The sequence below is a fragment of the Corythoichthys intestinalis genome, chromosome 8 (genome assembly GCF_030265065.1).
Source record: "Corythoichthys intestinalis isolate RoL2023-P3 chromosome 8, ASM3026506v1, whole genome shotgun sequence".
NCBI classification, from domain to species: Eukaryota; Metazoa; Chordata; class Actinopteri; order Syngnathiformes; family Syngnathidae; genus Corythoichthys; species Corythoichthys intestinalis.
Window position 1 is genome coordinate 11,021,944 of NC_080402.1, and position 21,524 is coordinate 11,043,467.

Here is a 21,524-nt window from a genome sequence, read left to right on the forward strand (position 1 = left end):
CCCTTCAAATCTCAGAGACCTGGAGCAGTTAGCCAAAGAAGAATGGTCTACAATTCCTGCAGAGCATTGTAAGAAACTCACTGATGGACACCGTAAACGTTTGTTTGCAGTTATTTTGTCTAAAGGTTATGCTACCAAGTATTAGGCTGAGGGTACCAATACTTTTTTTGCGGCTCATTTTTGGAGCTTTATGTTTTTTTCATTCTATTTTGTGTTTTTTCATTGCAAGCTAAAGAAATGAAGATATTACTACCAAAGCATTTGTAATTGCAATCATTTTCTGGGAGAAATTTAGCATTATCTCTATGATTATCTACCAATACTTTTGGCTAGCAGTGTACAATGTAGTGCAAAATAATAGACTCTTAATACAAAATACATTCTTTTATTTGTTCATGGCTGTAAATATGCAAAATAAATCAATAGGCATTATTCACATTAAACTTATAACATCATATACATAGCATTTACACAAAGTATTTGTGTTCTTTGTGATGCACAATCTAAGATATTGACTACTCTACGGCTTGCATTTGGTCCCTTCACTCTTCTCACCTAAATTATTTGTAGCGTTTAGGCTTTATAGTTCATTATATGTACATGATATACATTGTTTCTTAAATACGTCACTGTTGCCTCCACTCTATTTACAACATAAGCGCTTGTATCTATTTTTGAAATGGTTACAAATGAAGTGGCAGAACAAAGGGAGATAATATGTGAACTACTGTTTTGGGGTTGGGGTACTGCCATCAGCGTAAACAAACTGACACACACTTGCAGTCATTCTAATCAATCTTCTGGCATAATATGACCCAGCTGGCTTTGAAAAGAAAAAGACAACAATACCCGTCATAGCCTTCAATCAGCGGGATAACAGAACTCGAGCCGTAGACACAACTGTCATATTACATTTACAAATGATCCCAACAATGGACGGAATACTTGTGGTCAATAGATGATTAGTACTGGTTTGGAAGCTTTACACGACATCCCCAAATTTGTAAGCAGATTCTTTGTAAACAAATTCTTTCGGAAATGTAGCTATTTTTTAGGCCTGAACAAAGTGATGCTATCCTTAACTTCATGTATTCTTGTACGTTTTGAGCATAGACTTCACTATCAGTTGACGGGAAACGAGATGTGGGGCCGATCCGTAGGGGGCCTGTTTTCAAAAACTTAAAATTGAAATATTTTCAAAACCAAAGCCACTAGAGACTTAAAACAAAAACATGCACCTCCCTTAGGCATCTATGTCTCCATGAGCAGTGTCATCAAAAAAATCCAAAGTCCTTCCATTTTAAAATCCTGATTAATTATTATTTATATAAGTATAACAAAACTGAAAATGGCCATAAAATTCTCAGATTTTACGCTATACACACAAAAAACACAAATGCAGAGATAATCACCTATATTTTCAGGATCAATAGCAATATTTAACATGTATAAGTTTTTGCCAGAAATAGAAATTAAATGTCATGTGTTGGGATATAAAATCCAACATGGCGGCTGTCAGGAAACAAAAAGCTTTTTAGGTAAAAAATTCTTGTAAATAAATGCTTAAATCGCGGAATTTCTATGTATGTGAACGTAAAACAGTCTAGATTCTTGGTTAAAAGCAAAAAACGGGCAGTTATTGTTCATTTTCTATAAAAACTGTATTTCAAGACAAAGTTACAGCATTGTGTAATCCAACATGGCGGCCGTCACAAAACAAAGAGCTTTTTAAGTTGAAAATTCTTGCAAATAAATGCTTAAATTGCAGAATTTCTATAGATGTGAACGTAAAACAGTCTAGATTATTGGTTAAAAGCAAAAAACGGGCAGTTATCGTTCATTTTACGTAAGTATTTCAAGCAAAAGTTACGGTATTGTGTAATCCAACATGGCGGCTGTCACGAAACAAAAAGCTTTTTAAGTTGAAAATTCTTGTAAATAAATGCTGAAATTGCGGAATTTCTATAGATATGAACGTAAAACAGTCTAGATTCTTGGTTAAAAGTAAAAACGGGCAGTTATCATTCATTTTACGTAAAGATTTCGAGCAAAAGTTGCAGTATTGTGTAATCCAATATAGCGGTTGTCATGAAACAAAAAGCTTTTTAGGTCCAAAATTCTTATGAATAAATGCTTATATCGCGGAATTTCTATATATGTGTGAATGTAAACCAGTCTAGATTCTTGGGTAAAAGCAAAAAACAGGTAGTTATTGTTCATTTTACGTAAATACTGTATTTCAAGCAAAAGTTACGGTATTGTGTAATCCGACATGGCGGCCATCACGAAACAAAGAGCTTTTTAAGTCGAAAATTCTTGTAAATAAATGCTTAAATTACGGAATTTCAATAGATATGAATGTAAAACAATCTACATTCTTGGTTAAAAGCAAAAAAGGGGAAGTTATCATTCATTTTACGTAAATATTTCGAGCAAAAGTTGTGGTATTGTGTAATCCAACATAGCGGCCGTCACCGAGCAAAGAGCTTTTTAAGTTGAAAATTCTCGTAAATAAATCCTTAAATCGCGGAATTTCTATATATGTGAACCTAAAACAGCGTAGATTCTTGGTTTAAAGCAAAAAACAGGCAGTTATTGTTACTTTTACATAAATACTGTATTTCAAACAAAAGTTACGGTATTGTGTTATCCGACATGGCGGCCATCACGAAACGAAAAGCTTTTTAAGTTGAAAATTCGTGTAAATAAATGCTTCAATTGTGGAACTTCTATAGATATGAACGTAAAACAATCTAGATTCTTGGTTAAAAGCAAAAAAGGGGCAGTTATCGTTCATTTTACGTAAATATTTCGAGCAAAAGTTACGGTATTGAGTAATCCAACATGGCGGCCATCATGAAACAAAGAGCTTTTTAAGTTGAAAATTCTTGTAAATAAATGCTTAAATTGTGGAACTTCTATAGATATGAACGTAAAACAATCTAGATTCATGGTTAAAAGCAAAAAAGGGGCAGTTATCGTTCATTTTACGTAAATATTTCGAGCAAAAGTTGCGGTATTGAGTAATCCGACATGGCGGCCATCATGGAACAAAGAGCTTTCAAGTTGAAAATTCTTGTAAATAAATGCTTAAATCGCAGATATGAATGCAAAAAAGTCTAGATTCTTGGTTAATAGCAAAAAAACGGGCAGTTATCATTCATTTTACGTAAATATTTCAAGCCAAAATTACGCTAATGTTATTCATTGATTTTTTTCACGTTTCAAAGTGCATGCATGGTGCTATTTAATATAACAATTATCTTGAATCCTTGACCAAATCAGTCTTGAGAGACTCCTGCCTGCTTGTATGCACTAAAACCTTCGTCCAATTTCCACCTTAATCCGGTGTTAGAGCGCAGCGTATGTTTGAGTTTATCACAGTGATAGCCAACTCAACGTTCTGCCTGGGTCGGCCCCCTACGGGAAGGCGTGACGCACTGTCTGTGGGAGCTGTCTTGTCAATTTATAGTGAAGTCAATGGTTTTGAGGAAATCGCTGATAGTTTTAAGATTTCATTGTACCCTGCACAGATTCTGTGTCAGATCAAGTAAACCAGAACATAACAGAACATATTTCACAGTAGGGACAGTGTACAGTTCTGTGACCACAATGGGTTCAGCCAAAAATTTGAGACTGGAATTTAGCAAGCTAAAGGACATAATCCCAGAATATTTGTGGCTTGTCAACATGCATCTATACAATCCACGAAATCACGGGGAAGTCATGCAAAATGCCGGCATTTGAATATACAACCTTATAACTGCCATTGAGAGTGACAGACGCCCAATCCATTTGAAGTGGGAGAGTTGGCAGCGAATGAACAAACCTTTCACCCTCCCACTTCAAATGGATTGGACGTCTACTAGTGACAAACTCATTTAGATTAACTGTGGTACACTATTATTAACCCCTCTGTTACCCTAGTTTTGCCGGGTCAGTTCGACCCATGTCGAAAAATTATTTAAAAAATTAAGCTCAGACTAATTGGCTGCTATTGATGGCAATAGACGTCCAATCCATTTTTTACTGTGAAGGGGGCAAGTGAACATTCGTTCCCAGTCATAATGGATCGGACGTCTATCGCTATCAATGGCAATGAGAGTTAAACGTGTCACAAACTAAATTTTTAAAACTTTAACCCAGTGGCGCGGGAAGTGGGGGGCTGCAGCAATCCCTGGTGTTGGGGAGAAAAAAAACAAACGTTTTGGTAGGATTTTTTTTTTTTTTGGTTCAAAATAGTTAAATAAATAAAACATATTGAAACAATAGCGTATATAATTTGAGGGATTAAATATATACTATATGTTGAAAAATATGTTTTTTTGTTAATAACATGGTAACCACCTGACACCTTGCTTATTACCGGGTCACGTTGAATCAGGCGCTATTGGAACGGAAAAGTCAACTGTCGACAGAGGAGGTGCTAACACACATTAGCGATTTTTTTCTTTACAAAAACTGCGAAATTTTCTAAAATTCAATTCGAGGTTGAAAATGAAGATTACGATGATAGTTCTATCAACCTTTGTCTTCAATATGTAGCCATATTTTTGTATGTTATTTCTAACGCCATACAGCGAGCCATTGGATACTGGTGTGCAATTTATTTTAGTGTTGTGAAAAGTGGGTGTTAAACTCAAGCTTATTGGATCTTTATGTTTTCAAATGTGTTTGCCATCGCGCCAACTAGCTGCGGAGATTTACATTACAATACATAGGCGCTTTTATTTCCAGTATAAAAACTCCAACACACACTGTAGATTAAATAGAATGCTGTCTTTGTAGTAGCCTAGTAGTAGTATGTAAACTATCCAGCATGCGTGTGTACTGCCTTGTATGGAGAAAACGCGCAAGCATGACAAATTTGGACCAAAACGGCTGTTTTTGGATGGGTAACACTAAAAACGATCCTCAGCACCCCCTGCTAATCTAATTATAAACAAGTGCCACTAACCTTCATGAAGCCAAGCTGAACACGTTTAATACACTTTTTTTTTTTTTTTTACAAAAAGATGAGTCATTTTTATCTGTATGACTAAATATCCTAATATAAAATAACCCCACTAATAATTTCATTGCAAAATATGTGTTAAAATGTTTCATAAATAAAAATTAGACTTTTTAAAATAGGGAAAAAAGCAGGTAAATTAAACCTGCGTGAGTAAACATCCAAATGAAAGCCATGTTAAAATTTAAAACGGGTCATTTTGACGCGTCATTGTAACAGAAGGGTTAAAATAAAATGTCAATTAGACCAGTCAAGTCACTTCTTATGTTGTTGTTATTGTTGTTGAGGGTGTGTACATGATCCTTTTTTATGTATTCCTGCATATTTCGTGGACGAATCACTATGAAACTAGTGGCCGATTATTGAATTGCACACTTATATTTGCCTATACGTTAGAATTTGTAGCCGGTAGAGGTCATGCGGGCTCTTTGTCACAGCTTCAGCCTGTATAGCAAACAGTACTTGGTAATTATACCACAGTTTCTGTTGCTTTACAACTGTATTTAGAGTCTGTGTCGAGCTGTAGTCGTTAATGTTTTCAGTTTTACACAACGTCACACGAACAGAGAACGATTACGATGTGATTTGTGAAAAAGGAGGAAGAGGCAGAGGTGATGTGATATTTTCATGCAATTTCATGACGGCACTGCTAGTCTGTTCTGCCAAAAGGCCAATCTTTTTAAAATTGTTTACAGTGCTAACTCGACCGACGTACGGCTTTTGAATGTTAATCATCATGGAAAACTCTTCCCGGGTAATGATGAGGACTTTAGCGCAAATGGGATTCCCAGCATAGTGAGGAATGCACCGGGTGTTCATATTAATGATAATCCGCCCGGAAGGTCTCCGTCCCTGAATGTCATCCACGTGAAGTAACGCCCACACAATCGTGTCTATATTTTCACTTCATTTCTCAGCAAAAGAAAGTATGTTTCCCGGGCAGATCGAATTGCCCACTATGGCTGTTGTATCCTTCAGATCTTCTGGCACATGTGCAGTCTGGACTTGGACGATGAGGTCGTGTCTTTCCACACCTTGCACGAGAGGCCTTTAGCGCAGTCGCAGCGCTGGAAGATCTCTAGGTTGTGTGAGCCTTTCTTCCGCTGCTTGGTGCAGACCTCGCCCAGTCGCAGCACCGGCTTACAGATTTTGGTCCAGAAGTGGCGGGCACAGCAGTAACCCGCGGAACAGTCTGAAGTACGCAAGCAAGGGTCACCTTCATGGCCTGGAAGAGAAGATGACACTGTGTGAATGGTATTCTAAGTAGGGTTGTTCCGATCATGTTTTTTTGCTCCCGATCCGATCGTTTTAGTTTGAGTATCTGACGATCCCGATATTTCCCGATCCGATTGCTTTTTTTTGCTCCCGATTTAATTCCAATCATTCCCGATCATTTTTCCCGATCATATACATTTTGGCAATGCATTAATAAAAAATTGAATAAAACTCGGACGAATATATACATTCAACATACAGTACATAAGTACTGTATTTGTTTATTATGACAATAAATCCTCAAGATGGCATTTACATTATTACCATTCTTTCTGTGAGAGGGATCCACGGATAGAAAGACTTGTAATTCTTAAAGGATAAATGTGACTTTGTATATTGTGACTAAATATTGCCATCTAGTGTATTTGTTGAGCTTTCAGTAAATGATACTGTAGCCATTTAACTTCTGTCCAAATGCATGATGGGAAGTACAACCATGACTGTGCGTCGTGCTACCAATTGATATATCTTCTCTGCGTTGGGAAATAACATAGGGTGTTAAGAAAAAGATCAACTACTACCTTTCTTCCCCACATAGCTTCCCACGATTATTCTAATCATTGGGAGAGGGATTCTAAGGCTTTAGCCATTTAAAAAAAGGCTCCAAAAGCTGCCAAAATTCTCTCTACTCATTTTACGCTGCCTTTTAGCTCTATATACAGTATGGGTAAAATGGCGGCATTATAGATTGAACGCGACAATGCGTGAGTGGGTCGTGCAGCGCATGCATTAATTGCGTTAGATATTGTAACGTGATAAATGTAATAAATATTAAATCTCGCCATTAACGCGATTCATTTGATAACCCTACCTTAAGCTTAAACTAAAGACTCTGGAAGAGTGTAACACATTATGTCTGTAATGTTAAATACAATTAGAAAACAATTTAATTAAAAAATATATATATATATATTGAAAAAAAGGCATGTCCGATATTTTTTTGCCGATTCCGATACTTTGAAAATGACAAAATGACACCATTACATCCACCTCCCTTCGACCGGACAATGTCCTCTGGTCTGTCATAAGGACATTCATTATAATGGAGCTAACAGCTCCCTGTGAAGAGGGGATGGACGCCACTTTCAAGTGAAAGGAGAAATATGTCGACTTGACTGCTGCATGCCGTCAAGCAGGGTAGAAGGCAACAGTGATACCAGCAGAGGTTGTGTGCAGAGGCTTCATAGAAACCTCCACTCAGCGGCTCATGGTGTCACTCGGAATCACATGATCAAAACTGAGTAAAGCCTTGAAGGACCTGGCAGAGGAAGCAGAGCGAGGCAGCTTCTGGCTCTGGCTCCGGAGGAAAGATGGAGCCTGGGGTAAAGTAGGAGAGTAGAACCTCCAAGTTTGACTCAGGGAATTGGAATGCCCTGCCATACATAGTCCCTTGGGGGCCTAGCTCACAAGCCAGCTGCAGGGAGTGGCAAGGAGATGTCTCTGACACTCCTCCAACACCCCCAAAATCCACTCTTTGGGGCCTTGGGGCACCCATGTGGCATCTCAACTCGTCTGTCACATGTTAGATGGGACTCACGCATGACTAGGTGAAATTAGACACTGAAGTAGGAAACCTCGGTGTCAGGATTAGCGATGAGACAGCATAGAATAGGATGCCAACATATTAATACTCAGTGGCGCCTCCAGGGGGTGGCCACGGCCACCCCTATAAATTTGTTGGCCACCCCACTGGCCACCCCGCTTGCCAGTATATCGTTAGATTGTTGTAGCATCAGTTACGCATTTCATCCCAAATGAATGCATTTATTTTGTTTTGTTAAATGTAGGGCTGTCAAAATTATCACATTAACGGGCGGTAATTGATTTTTTTAAATTAATCACGTGAAAATATTTATCGCAATTAATGCATTCGCAGTACGACTCATTCACGCATTGCCGCAAACAGCCTACAATGGCGTCGTTTTACTTCTATACAGAGATAAGAGGCAGTGTCAAGTGAGTGGAGTAGATACAAGCATTCATTGTGGCCGTGCTTTTAATTGGCAAAAGCTTTGTCATCCCTCCCACAGCAACTATAAATATTGTTGGATGCGACGTGGGGAAGAATGACACGAGTTGATCTTTTTCTTAACACCCTGTAGTGTATCCAACGCAGATATAGCATTTGCAGCCACCACACACAGTCATGGTTGCACCACTTCCCATCATGCATTTGGGCAGAACAGTTAAGTCGCTACAGTATCATTTACTGAAAGCTCAACAAATACACTAGGTGGCAATATTTAGTCATAATATACAAACTCACATTTATCCTTTAAGAATTACAAGTCTTTCTATCCGTGGATCCCTTTCACAGAAAGAATGTTAATAATGTTAATGCCATCTTGTGGATTTATTGTTATAATAAACAAATACAGTACTTATGTACAGTATGTTGAATGTATATATCCGTCTTGTCTTATCTTTCCATTCCAACAATAATTTACAGAAAAATATGGCACATTTTAGGGATGGTTTGAATTGCGATTAATTACGATTAATGAATTTTTAAGCAGTGTTTAACTCGATTAAAAATTGTAATCGTTTGACAGCCCTATTTAAATGTACACCTTATGCCTAATATAGTCATAACACAATAAAACAGAATTGTTGTGGAACTCAAAATGTTGACTGGACAGTTACGGACTATGCACATTAAATCATTAGTTACATCAAATATTACACAATACACCAAAGTATATCAGTAGCCGTGTCCTTGTTTTCCCCTGACCTTTTTACTGCAATAATATAATGAAAACCTGAAATTATGGCTTTTAGTTTTGGTGTGCCACCCCAAGATTTTAAGTGGCCCCATCTGGCCACCCCTATGAAAAATTTCTGGAGGCGCCACTGCTAATACTCGCAAGGGATTCACACAAATACTTGGTTCTTGACCACATGGCTGATGTAGGTGCACTTCACCCCTCCCAATCACTTATCTCTCAGACCCCACCCTTCTTTCCTAGGTTATCAGGTCCCCCACATGTTGTCAACCAGAAATACAACTAGCTAACGATAGCTCCAACATATTCATAGTTTAAGTAGAAGTTTAATGTTTTTCTTGTTGTTGTCTGTGCTTTTTCTGTCTCTCTCTCTCGCCTTCTTTTCTTTTCTTTTGTTCTCCCAAAACCCCTTCCTGTTCGCTGCTTTCTCCTAATAAACAAGGTATGTTGAATGATCACACTGGATGTATGTCATACTCCCATGTGATACATTTAAACGGTTCAGATCAATCAGAGACTCAGATTTCCATTCTCTGTGTCAGGCAGCTGAACAGGACAGGTTAAAAACAAAAAACAAAAACAAGAAAACGAAAGAAAATAGGCTACCTACGTAGCGGCCCCGCGCCTCGTTTCTCGTCAACTGGTAGTGAAATCTATGGGGGGGTACTCCTTCTGTCTCTTGTTTGGCAAGTGAAATATATTCTCTATGAACAGACTCTTCAATCTTCTCTAGAAGAATGTCTATTCTGTATGGTTTATATCAGGGGTGTCCAAACTTTTTGCAAAGGGGGCCAGATTTGGAGTGGTAAAAATGTGGGGGGCCGACTTTGACTGACGTCCTTCATGTAGAACAATATATTTAAGCAAATTTTAGCCATTCTGTGTGTCACATTTGCGTTATTATTTTTTTAAATTAATAATTTCAACAATCTCGCAACTAGCCTTTGTGGCGCTCGCTTTCATCTCTCGGGCTCTTGCGAAATACTGCTGCTGTAAAATTAAACTAACTTCAAGTTGCTTCAATTTCTCGCTACGTATCTCCCCTGTTATCTTGTCGTACGTGTCAGTGTGTCTTGTTTGGTAATATCGCCTCACATTGAACTCTTTAAAAACAGCGACTGTTTCTTTGCAAATGAGGCAGACACAGTTGTTGCGTGTATTCGTGAAGAAATATTCGAATTTCCATCTACCCTTGAATCGTCGGCTGTCGCAGTCAACTTTGTTTTTTTTGTTGATTCTCGCCATTTTAGAAAATTGGGAGTAAAGGGTCACACGGGGCAATGTTGCTTAGAGTACTGCTGTCTTTTAGTGGGTAAATGAGGAGAAGCATTTAGTGTGGAAGGAACTTCATATGCTGGTAGCAGTACTGCTGACCACTTCATTAGGTCTGTGTGCGGGCCAGACATTATTGATTTTATGACAGAGGCTGGGGGCCGGATAAAATTTGACCGCGGGCCGCATTTGGCCCCCGGGCCGGACTTTGGACATGCCTGGTTTATATGTAGAGATAGGATTGACCAGCCAACAAAAACGTGCCCTTGTTTCCCCTGATAAACTGAGGAATGTAGATGCCGATGGCATCAAACCTAGGTTTACCTTGATAAAAATATCCTATAAATGCAGTACATGTGATCAGACCAATGCCATTGTCTTTGGACACAAGCAGCATATGCCTAAAAGCCCAAGGTTTTTGTCTAACCTTCTGGTCCAAATAACTGAAAATTAACAAGATAAGATAATAATAATTGTCAAAGTATCCTGACAGCAGCAGACTACTGTGTTCAAAGTACAGTGGGGCAAATAAGTATTTAGTCAACCACCAATTTTGCAAGTTCTTCTTCTTGAAAAAATTAGAGAGGCCTGTAATTGTCAACATGGGTAAACCTCAACCGTGAGAGACAATGTGGAAAAAACCAAAACAGAAAATCACATTGTTTGATTTTTAAAGAATTTATTTCCAAATTAGAGTGGAAAATAAGTACTAAGTTACCTACAAACAAGCAAGATTTCTGGCTGTCAAAGAGGTCTAACTTGTTCTAACGAGGTATAACGAGGCTCCACTCGTTACCTGTATTAATGGCACCTGTTTTAACTCATTATCGGTCTGCCACCTGTCCACAACTCAGTCAGTCACACTCCAAACTCCGCTATGGTCAAGACCAAAGAGCTGTCGAAGGACACCAGAGACAAAATTGTAGACCTGCACCAGGGTGGGAAGACTGAATCTGCAATAGGTAAAATGCTTGGTGTAAACCAAGGGCATAGGTTTGCATAGGGTCGGTAGGGACATAACCAGTGTTGTTAATAACGGCGTTACAATATAACGGCGTTACTAACGGCGTTATTTTTTTCAGTAATGAGTAATCTAATTAATTACTTTTCTCATCTTGGCAACGCCGTTACCGTTACTGAGGCGGGAAAGGCGTGCGTTACTATGCGTTACTAAGTTGGTTAAATAAAAAAAAGTCTGAGAGAAACGGACTCACGGGGACGAGAGCAGAGCAGGAGTGGGGAAGACGCCGTTGCAACCGCGATGCTAGGTGGCTTCAATAATACCTGACTGCAGCCATAGCCGACAAACTACGCCCACATGACACGGTAGATATCATATTATAGAACTAGATGCAAATGACAGACACTGCTGCATTGCCAACATGTTTTAAGGACTACATGCGTTTGTAAACAGCCGCCATCTTAAAGCAGTTGACCTCTCAGGAACTTAGGAACGCCCTGATGTAGAGATCCTTCCTAGCGAACCTAAGTAATTTTTTTTTAATCTAAAATGCTCCTAAATCGGAAAAATCTTAACTTAAATCTATCTTTAAATGATGAAACAGTTTTAAAACTTACACATGTTTAAAGTAGACAGAAGGGAACTAATGCAATAACGGGAGAAATTTTAACAACTTTAACGATTGATTCACAACTTTAAATGACTTCCACACATAGCAAAGGTTACTAGCTAGTTATCGCAATACCCTTGTGTCTAGTTAAGTGGAGGGTAAAGAATTCTCTCAAAGAATTGGGCTAGGGCCAATTGTCCCCCAAACCCTTTAAGCTTCACATTGTGTGACCTGTGTTTTTTTTTTTGTTTTTTTTTGAGAAAAAAAAAATATCACTAGTTACTTTGCCAAGTAACTAATTACTCTTACATTCAGGTAACTGAGTTACTAACGCAATTACTTTTTGGGAGAAGTAATTTGTAACTGTAATGAATTACTTTTTTAAAGTAAAATTAACAACACTGCATGGCACTAAATGCGCTAGTAGACAGCTGCCATCTTAAAGCAGTAGACTTTTTAGGACGGCTCTGTTGTAGAGAACCTTCCTAGCGAACCTAAGTAACTTTTTATCTAAAATACTTCTAAATCGGCAAAATCTTGACTTGAATCTATCTTTAAATGATGAAACAGTTTTAAAACTTTCATATGTCGAAAGTAGAGAGAAGGGAACAAATGCAATAATGGGAGCAATTTTAACAACTTTTAACAGTTGATTCAGGGTAAAGGGGTAAATTTGGGTAAAGAATTGGGCTCGGGCCAATTGTACCAAAAACCTTCACAAAAAACTTCACATAGTGTGGCCAATGTTTTTTTTTTTTTTTTTTTTTTTTTTTTGAGGGGGAAAAAAAAAGTAATTATCACCAATTACTTTGCCAAGTAACTAATTACTCTTACATTCAGGTAATTGAGTTACTAACACAATTACTTTTTGGGAGAAGTAATTTGTAACTATAATTAATTACTTTTTTTCAGTAAGATTAACAACACTGGACATAACACTAGCAACTTTTCAGGATGCTCAAATTGTCCCCACCAACTTTTAAGCAACCTTATTACATTATATAAAGAGTTCAAATGTAGAGGTGATTTAGATTGTCTTACCATGTGTTGTAAGGATAGAATAATTACCATTATCAAGTGAATTATTTTCATTATGTACAGACTTACATATATCCCTTTTCACTTGCTGAACGTGCAGATCAATTTTTTTCCCCCTTCAAACGAACGTTTGATTGGCTGATGACTTGAAGCCCCCCGTCCCACCACAAAGACACACACACAGACATACTCACACAACCCGACAGATTCATGTCGACAACATGCCACCCACTTCAGAGAGGAGGGATATTAGAAGGTTTTTTTTTCGGCCAGCGACAGCCACTGTAAGCCATGTAAAAAGACGTCAATGTGGTGGAGGTTGGGGAAACACCACTAATGCAGCAACAGTTAGTATAACATTAAACTTGCTAACCGTCAAAACTACTGCGGTCAGGCCAGCCTCCACAAGGAACAACAAAGTGAAGCTAGTCTACCCTTATTTGGATCATTGTTTGCATTACGGTAATATCATCCCTACCAAAGTTGAGACCAAACATACGCCCTTGGTGTAAAGAAATCAACTGTGGGAGCAATTATTAGAAAATGGAAGACCTACAAGACCACTGATAATCTCCCTCGATCTGGGGCTCCATGCAAGATCTCACCCCGTGGCGTCAAAATGATAACAAGAACGGTGAGCAAAAATCCCTGAACCACATGGGGGGACCTAGTGAATCACCTACAGAGAGCTGGGACCACAGTAACAAAGGCTACTATCAGTAACTTAATGCGCCGCCAGGGACTCAAATCCTGCACTGCCAGACGTGTCCCCCTGCTGAAGCCAGTACACATCCAGGCCCGTCTGCGGTTCGCTAGAGAGCATTTAGATGATCCAGAAGAAGACTGGGCGAATGTGTTATGGTCAGATGAAACCAAAATAGAACGTTTTGGTAGAAACACAGGTTCTCGTGTTTGGAGAAAGAATACTGAATTGCATCGGAAGAACACCATACCCACTGTGAAGCATGGGGGTGAAAACATCATGCTTTGCGGCTGTTTTTCTGCAAAGGGACCAGGATGACTGATCTGTGTAAAGGAAAGAATGAATGGGGACATGTATCGAGAGATTTTGGGTGAAAATCTCCTTCCATCAGCAAGGGCATTGAAGATGAGACGTGGCTGGGTCTTTCAGCATGACAATGATCCCAAACACACAGCCAGGGCAACAAACGATGGGCTTCGTAAGAAGCATTTCAAGGTCCTGGAGTGGCCTAGCCAGTCTCCATATCTCAACCCCAAAGAAAATCTGTGGAGGGAGTTGAAAGTCCGTGTTGCTCAACGACAGCCCCAAAACATCACTGCTCTAGAGGAGCAACAGTGTGTGAAAAGCTTGTGAAGAGTTACACAAAACATTTGGCCTCCGTTATTGCCAACAAATGGTACATAACAAAGTACTGAGATGAACTTTTGGTATTGACCAAATACTTATTTTCCACCATGATTTGCAAATAAATTCTTTAAAAATCAAACAATGTGATTTTCTTGGTTTATTTTTCACATTCTGTCCTCATGCTTGAGGTTTACCCATGTTGACAATTACAGGCCTCTCTAATATTTTCAAGTAGGAAAACTTGCACAATTAGTGCTTGACTAAATACTTATTTACCCCACTGTACATGCTGATCAATTTCAATCTGCTTAAACTTTCAATAAAATACTTTACTATAGTGCTTTTGGGCTGTTTAGTTAGTCAAAAAATATACTGTATAATGAGCTCTGTGATAACTAGATTCAATGACCCAATTTTGACTTTTAGATTTTTACCTTTTAGAAAATGCTTGGTATGTGTTTTCCCTGTGCTTTTCCTCCAGCTCTGGTCTTTGTAGGAGAGCTTGCTGTGTTTGTCCAAGGCGGAGATGTGAGGTGAGATCACACTCTCAGAGATAGCCGTGCAAATAACTGAAAATTTGCAAACGAGAGAGGTAATTAGTTTGCAGATCAGTGCGTCACTAAGCGTAATCTTGCTACAGAACATTGTCCATAAGTCATTGTCTACCATTAAGAGCAATAGATGTCAGTGATGATTTTTACATGTGCTATTTAATGGGCCGAAGTTAGAAATACAGAAACAAAAGTGAACAAAGTTAAAAAATGGTCTGCATATTTCCAGCAGGTGGGCCTGGAACTCATCCTCTACTTTGATAAGCATACAGCAATCCAGTGTTTTTGTCTTACAGTTATGGCAACGGTTGCCAGGGCAGCACATGGCGTCCCGGTGGCAGCGCTTCTTCCTCCTGCGGCAGGCGAGGCAGCGCGAGGGCGGCTGCTGGGGGGTGTGGCAGTAACTTCCCACGCTGCACTCCTTGTCGTTGCTGCACGGATACACCTGCTGAAGTAAAACACGTGCGTTCACTTACTTTGATCATCGCGTGATTCAAATACACTCAAAAAAATGGGGTGTTGAACTGACATAAAAAAATTATGGAAAGAATTTGCACCTGATAAAACCGCTTTCCTTCAGCATTTAGCACTGGTGTCCTTTTAACATAAAGCACACATGTCTCGCCAACATTAGGCACTTATGTTGCGCGAACGTAACGCACTCTTGTTGAGCCAACATAAGGCACTCATGTTCACCCCAAAATACATGTTGAACCGACAATAAAGAAATACATAATTTGCACCTGATTAAATTGCTTTCCTTCAGTATTAAGCAATTGTGTTCTTTTAACATAACGCACAGATGTTGAACCAACATAAGGCACAACTAGGGCTGTGAAATTTATCGCGTTAACGGGCGGTAATTAATTTTTTAAATTAATCACGTTAAAATATTGAATAAATGAATGAATGAATGAATAAATGTATTGTAATTGTCATCATCATCATAATCATTGACAGTTTCAGAGTGTGGAATTTGCCCGAAAGAAAGAAAGACGATGACAGACAAAGGAAAGACGGGAAAAAGCAAATGCTTATCGGTACCCGTCCCCCAACAGCCCGGGACGCACGCACAGTCAAGCATGTTTGTGTTACAGTCCAGTTATTATCCTTTTTTTTAATTAATTAATTTATTTTTTCCTTTTTTTTTACTCACATATCATTCAAAAGTCATTGATTGCCATGGAATTTCACATATTGTCAATTTGAGTGGGTTCATTGTATCAGTTGATGTCCAAGTTGGTGTAGGGAGGGATGGTCGGGGGTATCATGGAGGCCCATGTCTGCTGTAGCCGCTTCAGAAGATTAGTCATCATCCTCCCTTGCCCGGTTCCCGCGAGCGAGCCTTTCGTGATCCCAAGCAGAACAGTTTTGTCACTACATTATCTTTTACTGAAAGCTCCACAAATACACTACATGGCAATATTTAGTCACAATATATACACTCACATTTATCCTTTAACAATCTATCCGTGGATCTCTTTCACAGAAAGAATGTTAATAATGTTAATGCCATCTTGTGGCTTTATTGTTATAATAAATACAGTATTTATGTACAGTATGTTGACTGTATATATCCGTCTTGTCTTATCTTTCCATTCCAACAATAATTTACAGAAAAATATAGCATATTTTAGAAAAGTTTTGAATTGCGATTAATTACGATGAATTCATTTCTAAGCTGTGATTAACTCGATTAAAAATTTTAATCGTTTGACAGCCCTAATTTTAACGTAAATGGCCGTCAAGGGCATCAATTTATATATGCCTCAATGGAATCCAGTACATTGGCATCAATAGTAGCGACATTCATGATAGTCAATGGCATTGACGCACATAGCTGTCAGTGGTATTGAGTTAATTAAGCGCCACTTCAATGTCAATGGGCTGTAAAGGTAAGTGGTCAAAAATCACAACCACCTATGTTTTCCTGTCATTGAAAATGAAGGGAATATGTCTGCCATTAAAAATGAATGGAATTCCAGTCATTTTGATATTTAAACGGTGCCGGTCGGTCAAACGGCTTGGAGTCTCCAGTGTCTCCAATAATTAAATGGTGACGGTTACTGGGCCGGCTGGCCGGCTCTACCAATGAGGTATCACTTATTTTTTTAGGGAGTTGGCAACCCTACTTTTAAGTCTCGCGACAAATGACGAGACTATTGCAATTGGTTGGAAAGGCATGTTAACATTATGTTGCATCAACATGATCTAATCTAGCTCCTCATTCACTGTTCATGTTTATGTAGAGACTGCATGATTCAATCATGCTCACCTTGGAAACATGATGTTTTCTTGCTGAAAATGCACACTGTCTTTTCGTAAAGTTTACAACCTGCCTGATTCATTTTTTTGAGTGTGGTTCCGATTTTGGAAGTTGTTTATTACAGATGGAATGGTTGGAAATTGACCCAACGGATCCTTTTTTTTTTTTTCTAAAATACATTATGGCTAGTACTCGCAACATACTGAAGCTGATCTGCCATTACCTAGCATTCCTGGCATCCAATTGGCTAAGAGGGACAGCTACTGTATGTGTATGTGTGTATCCCAGCGGCATCTTCATTTGCCCCTCGTGCTTCGACAGCTTTACATGAATGTATTAACTTTTATTCTTTATCCTTGTTTTGTTTTTGTTTTTTTACATTATGGACAACTCTGATTTCAGGGTTATTGTGCAATAATCTAATTGCAACATGTATTTGTTTCATGTTTTGATGCATTTTTATGCATTATAAGATTTATGTCTGAATTTTGGGAGGCTTGGAAAAGGTTAGGGCATTTACATGGAAAATGCGTCACTACTTACAGAATTTTCAAGTTAAGAAACTACTTTCCGAACCAATTAATTTCATAAGTAGAGGTACCACTGAACTTGATTTTTGCGAAATCAAAGATTTTAAATAATCTGTTTTTTCGCTTTTCATTTCGTAACTTTTCTCTCTAAATGCCCTTTCTGCTAATAAGATTGAGTTATTTTAACGGATGATCTATGGTAAATAAATACAGTTGTGGTCAAAAGTTTACATACACTTGTGAAGAACATAATGTCATGGTTCTCTTGAGTTTCCATTTATTTCTACAACTCTGATTTTTCTCCGATAGAGTGATTGGAACAGATACTTCTTTGTCACAAAAAAACATTCATGAAGTTTGGTTCTTTTATGGCTTTATTATGGGTTAACAGAAAAAGTGATCAAATCTGCTGGGTCAAAAATATACATACATGGATCTGAAAAAGCGAATCATTGACTTGAACAAGTCAGGAAAGTCACTTGGAGCCATTTCAAAGCAGCTGCAGGTCCCAAGAACAACAGTGCAAACAATTGTTTGTAAGTATAAAGTGCATGGCACTGTTTTGTCACTGCCACGATCAGGGAGAAAACACAAACTATCACCTGCTGCTGAGAGAAAATTGGTCAGTAGGGTGAAGATTCAACCGAGAATCACCAAAAAGCAGATCTGCCAAGAATTAGAAGCTGCTGGAACACAGGTGTCAGTGTCCGCAGTCAAGCGTGTTTTGCATCTCCATGGACTGAGAGGCTGCCGTGCAAGAAGGAAGCCCTTGCTCCAAAAGCGGCACCTTAAGGCTCGACTGAAGTTTGCTGCTGATCACATGGACAAAGATAAGACCTTCTGGAGGAAAGTTCTGTGGTCAGACGAAACAAAAATCGAGCTGTTTGGCAACAATGCTCAGCAATATGTTTGGAGGAGAAAAGGTGAGGCCTTTAACCCCAAGTACACCATGCCAACCGTCAAGCACGGTGGTATTATGCTGTGTGGCTGTTTTGCTGCCAATGGAACTGGTGCTTTACAGAGAGTAAATGGGATCATGAAGAAGGAGGATTACCTTCAAATTCTTCAAGATAACGTCATCAGCCCAAAGATTGGGTCTTGGGTGCAGTTGGGTGTTCCAACAGGACAATGAGCCCAAACACACATCAAAAGTGGTAATGGAATGGCTAAATCAGGCTAGAATTAAGGTTTTCGAATGGCCTTCCCAAAGTCCTGACTTAAACCCCATTGAGAACTTGTGGACAATGCTGAAGAAACAAGTCCATGTCAGAAAGCCATCAAATTTAACTGAACTGCACCAATTCTGTCAAAAAGAATGGTCAAAGATTCAACCAGAAGCTTGCCAGAAGCTTGTGGATGGCTACCAAAAGCGCCTAATTGAAGTGAAAATGTTCAAGGGACATGTTACCAAATATTAGCGCTGCTGTATGTATGTTTTTGACCCAGCGTATTGATCACTTTTTTTCTATTCACCCATAATAAAGTCATAAAAGAACCAAACTTCATGAATGTTTTTTGTGACAAAGAAGTATCTGTTCCAATCACTCTATCAGAGAAAAATCAGAGTTGTAGAAATAACTGGAAACTCAAGAGAGCCATGACATTATGTTATTCACAAGTGTATGTAAACTTTTGACCACAACTGTTTGTGTGTATATATGTATATATATATACAGTGCTGCTCAAAAGTTTGTGAACCCCCTCAACATTTTGGAATTTTCTATTATTTCAACCTGATTTCCTAATCAATCAATTCAGTAGTTTTTTTTTTGTTTTTTTAACAGTTGTGTTGTCGAGACTAAATTAAAAAGAGTTTTCATCAACTGATGTAGGTGCAAAATTGAACTGTTTGGTCACAACCAAAACCGCCATGTCTGGCGAAAAGTCAACACTGCATACCACCAAAAGAACCTTCTCCCAACAGTGAAGCATGGAGGTGGGAATGTCAAGATCTGGGCTTGCTTTTCATCCTCAGGACCTGGACAACTCCACATAGTCCAGGGAATCATGAATTCTGAGGAATATTGTCAAATCCTAGAACATAACCTGACGCCATCTGTTTTGAAGTTAAAGCTTGGCAGAAGGTGGATCATGCAACATGATAATGATCCAAAGCATTCCAGCAATACAACCAAGGAATGGCTGAAAAAGAAGAAGATTCGTGTTCTGGACTGGCCCAGTCAAAGTCCTGACCTAAATCCCATTGAAATGCTGTGGCGGGACCTGAAGCGAGCAGTTCATGCCAGACGCCCATCAAACCTCTCTCAACTGACTGCGTTCTGCAAGGAAGAATGGGCAAAAATCCCCCAAAGTAGATGTGAGAGGCTGATTAGTCACTACAGAAACCGTTTGGTTGAGGAAATCTCTGCAAAAGGAGGCGCAATATCCTATTAACTGAAAGGGTTCACATACTTTTGCACACATGATATCTGAGTTTTTCTTAAATCAACCACTTTTGTTAAATAAAGAATGACAATATAACTATTTCTTTTGTTTCAGTCCATTATTTGGAATGTCAGTATTGTGGATTTGGGTATAACTTAACATTTAATAAGGTTATTTTAGTTTTTTTTACAAAAAATCTGACCATCGCTGTGGGGTTCACAAACTTTCGAGCAGCACTGTATATATATATATATATATATATATATATATATATATATATATATATATATATATAATATATATATAATGGTCAATAAATAATAGATCCAAACAAAGAAAAATTGAAAAACAACATTTAAAAGGGTAAATATATGAAAAAGAACATCTCGACCACTCCTTGATGTCGGCAATTTCTGCATCGCGACCCTTGTTATATTAACATGTTTCACCCATAAAATCCCCCAAAAATCCAGCTGTGGCCATTCACAGCTGTGTGTTGACACTCAGTGATACATGCTACATGGAGTTTTTGGATTGAAACAAGGTAAGTACGCCATAATATCTCATTAAAGTCATGGCGTCTTTAATTCTGCTCTCGGGCATTCTCATATCCAGATAGGGTTTTGCTGTTAATTTTTTTTTTTTTTTAAATGCCCTCCTGTTCAAAATTTTTCTTCCCCCAGAAAATTGAGATTTTAAGCTTTTCAATTATGTATCACACATGCATATCAGACAATTTTGAAAGTTGGCCAAATTGGGGGTCTCAGAGCGGAACTTCAAATCACCTGAGTGTTTTCCGCCTATTGCCATTTTAGAAAATTGGAAGTAAAGGGTCACACGGGGTAATGTTGCTTAGAGTGCTCCTGCCTTTTAGTGGGTAAATGAGGAGCAGCATTTAATGTGTAAGCTATTTCATATGCTGGTAGCACTACTGCTGACCAATTTATTAAGTCTGTGTGTGGGCCAGACGTTATTGATTTTATGACAGAGGCTGGGGGCCGGATGAAATTTGACCACGGGCTGCATTTGGCTCCCAGGCCGGACTTTGGACATGAATGAATGAATGAATGAATGAATGAATTTATTGTCATTGTCATCATCATCAGTATCATTGACAGTTACAGTGTGTGGGATAGTTTGGCCAAGAAGGAGAAACATTGACATAGAATATGGAATAATTTGCCCGAAAAAGACGATGACAGACAAAGGAGGACGGGAAAAAAGCAAATGTTTATCAAAACCCGTCCCCCAACAGCCCGGGACGCACAGTCTAGCATGTTAGTGTTGGATAGTCCATTTTTTTACTCATATATCTTTCCAAAAGTCATTGATTGCCATGGCATTTCGCAGTATTGTACAATTTGAGTAGGTTCACTGGATAGGTTGATTTCCAAGTTGGTGTAGGGAGGGATGGTAGGTCTCATTGTAGGAAATATTTTGTCCAAAGAGCTAAGTGTCCAGTCAAGGAGCTCCATCTTGTGGTCTGCCAACTTCACGACCACCGTCGCCGGTCCTCTCCCCCCAACTGGGAGCAGAAAGCAGTGACGGATGTCCTGCGGTTCCACATTTATT

At 38.7% G+C, this 21,524-nt stretch overlaps 1 protein-coding gene across 2 annotated transcripts in view; it reads right to left on the minus strand.

The window, feature by feature from the left end:
• Nucleotides 1-369: 369 nt before the first annotated feature.
• dkk2 (dickkopf WNT signaling pathway inhibitor 2) overlaps nt 370-21,524 on the minus strand; it is a 49,163-nt gene continuing 28,008 nt past the window's right edge. Inside the window, exons 2-4 of one of the 2 annotated variants that reach the window (XM_057844610.1) lie at nt 15,066-15,216; nt 14,655-14,789; nt 370-6,236 (exon numbers count right to left, since the gene is read on the minus strand). In XM_057844610.1, the coding sequence (XP_057700593.1) occupies nt 5,986-6,236; nt 14,655-14,789; nt 15,066-15,216 (537 nt within the window). In that variant the 3' untranslated portion in view covers nt 370-5,985. Of the gene's footprint in view, nt 6,237-14,654; nt 14,790-15,065; nt 15,220-21,524 lie in introns of both variants that reach the window. The other variant, XM_057844609.1, reaches the window with a different exon arrangement.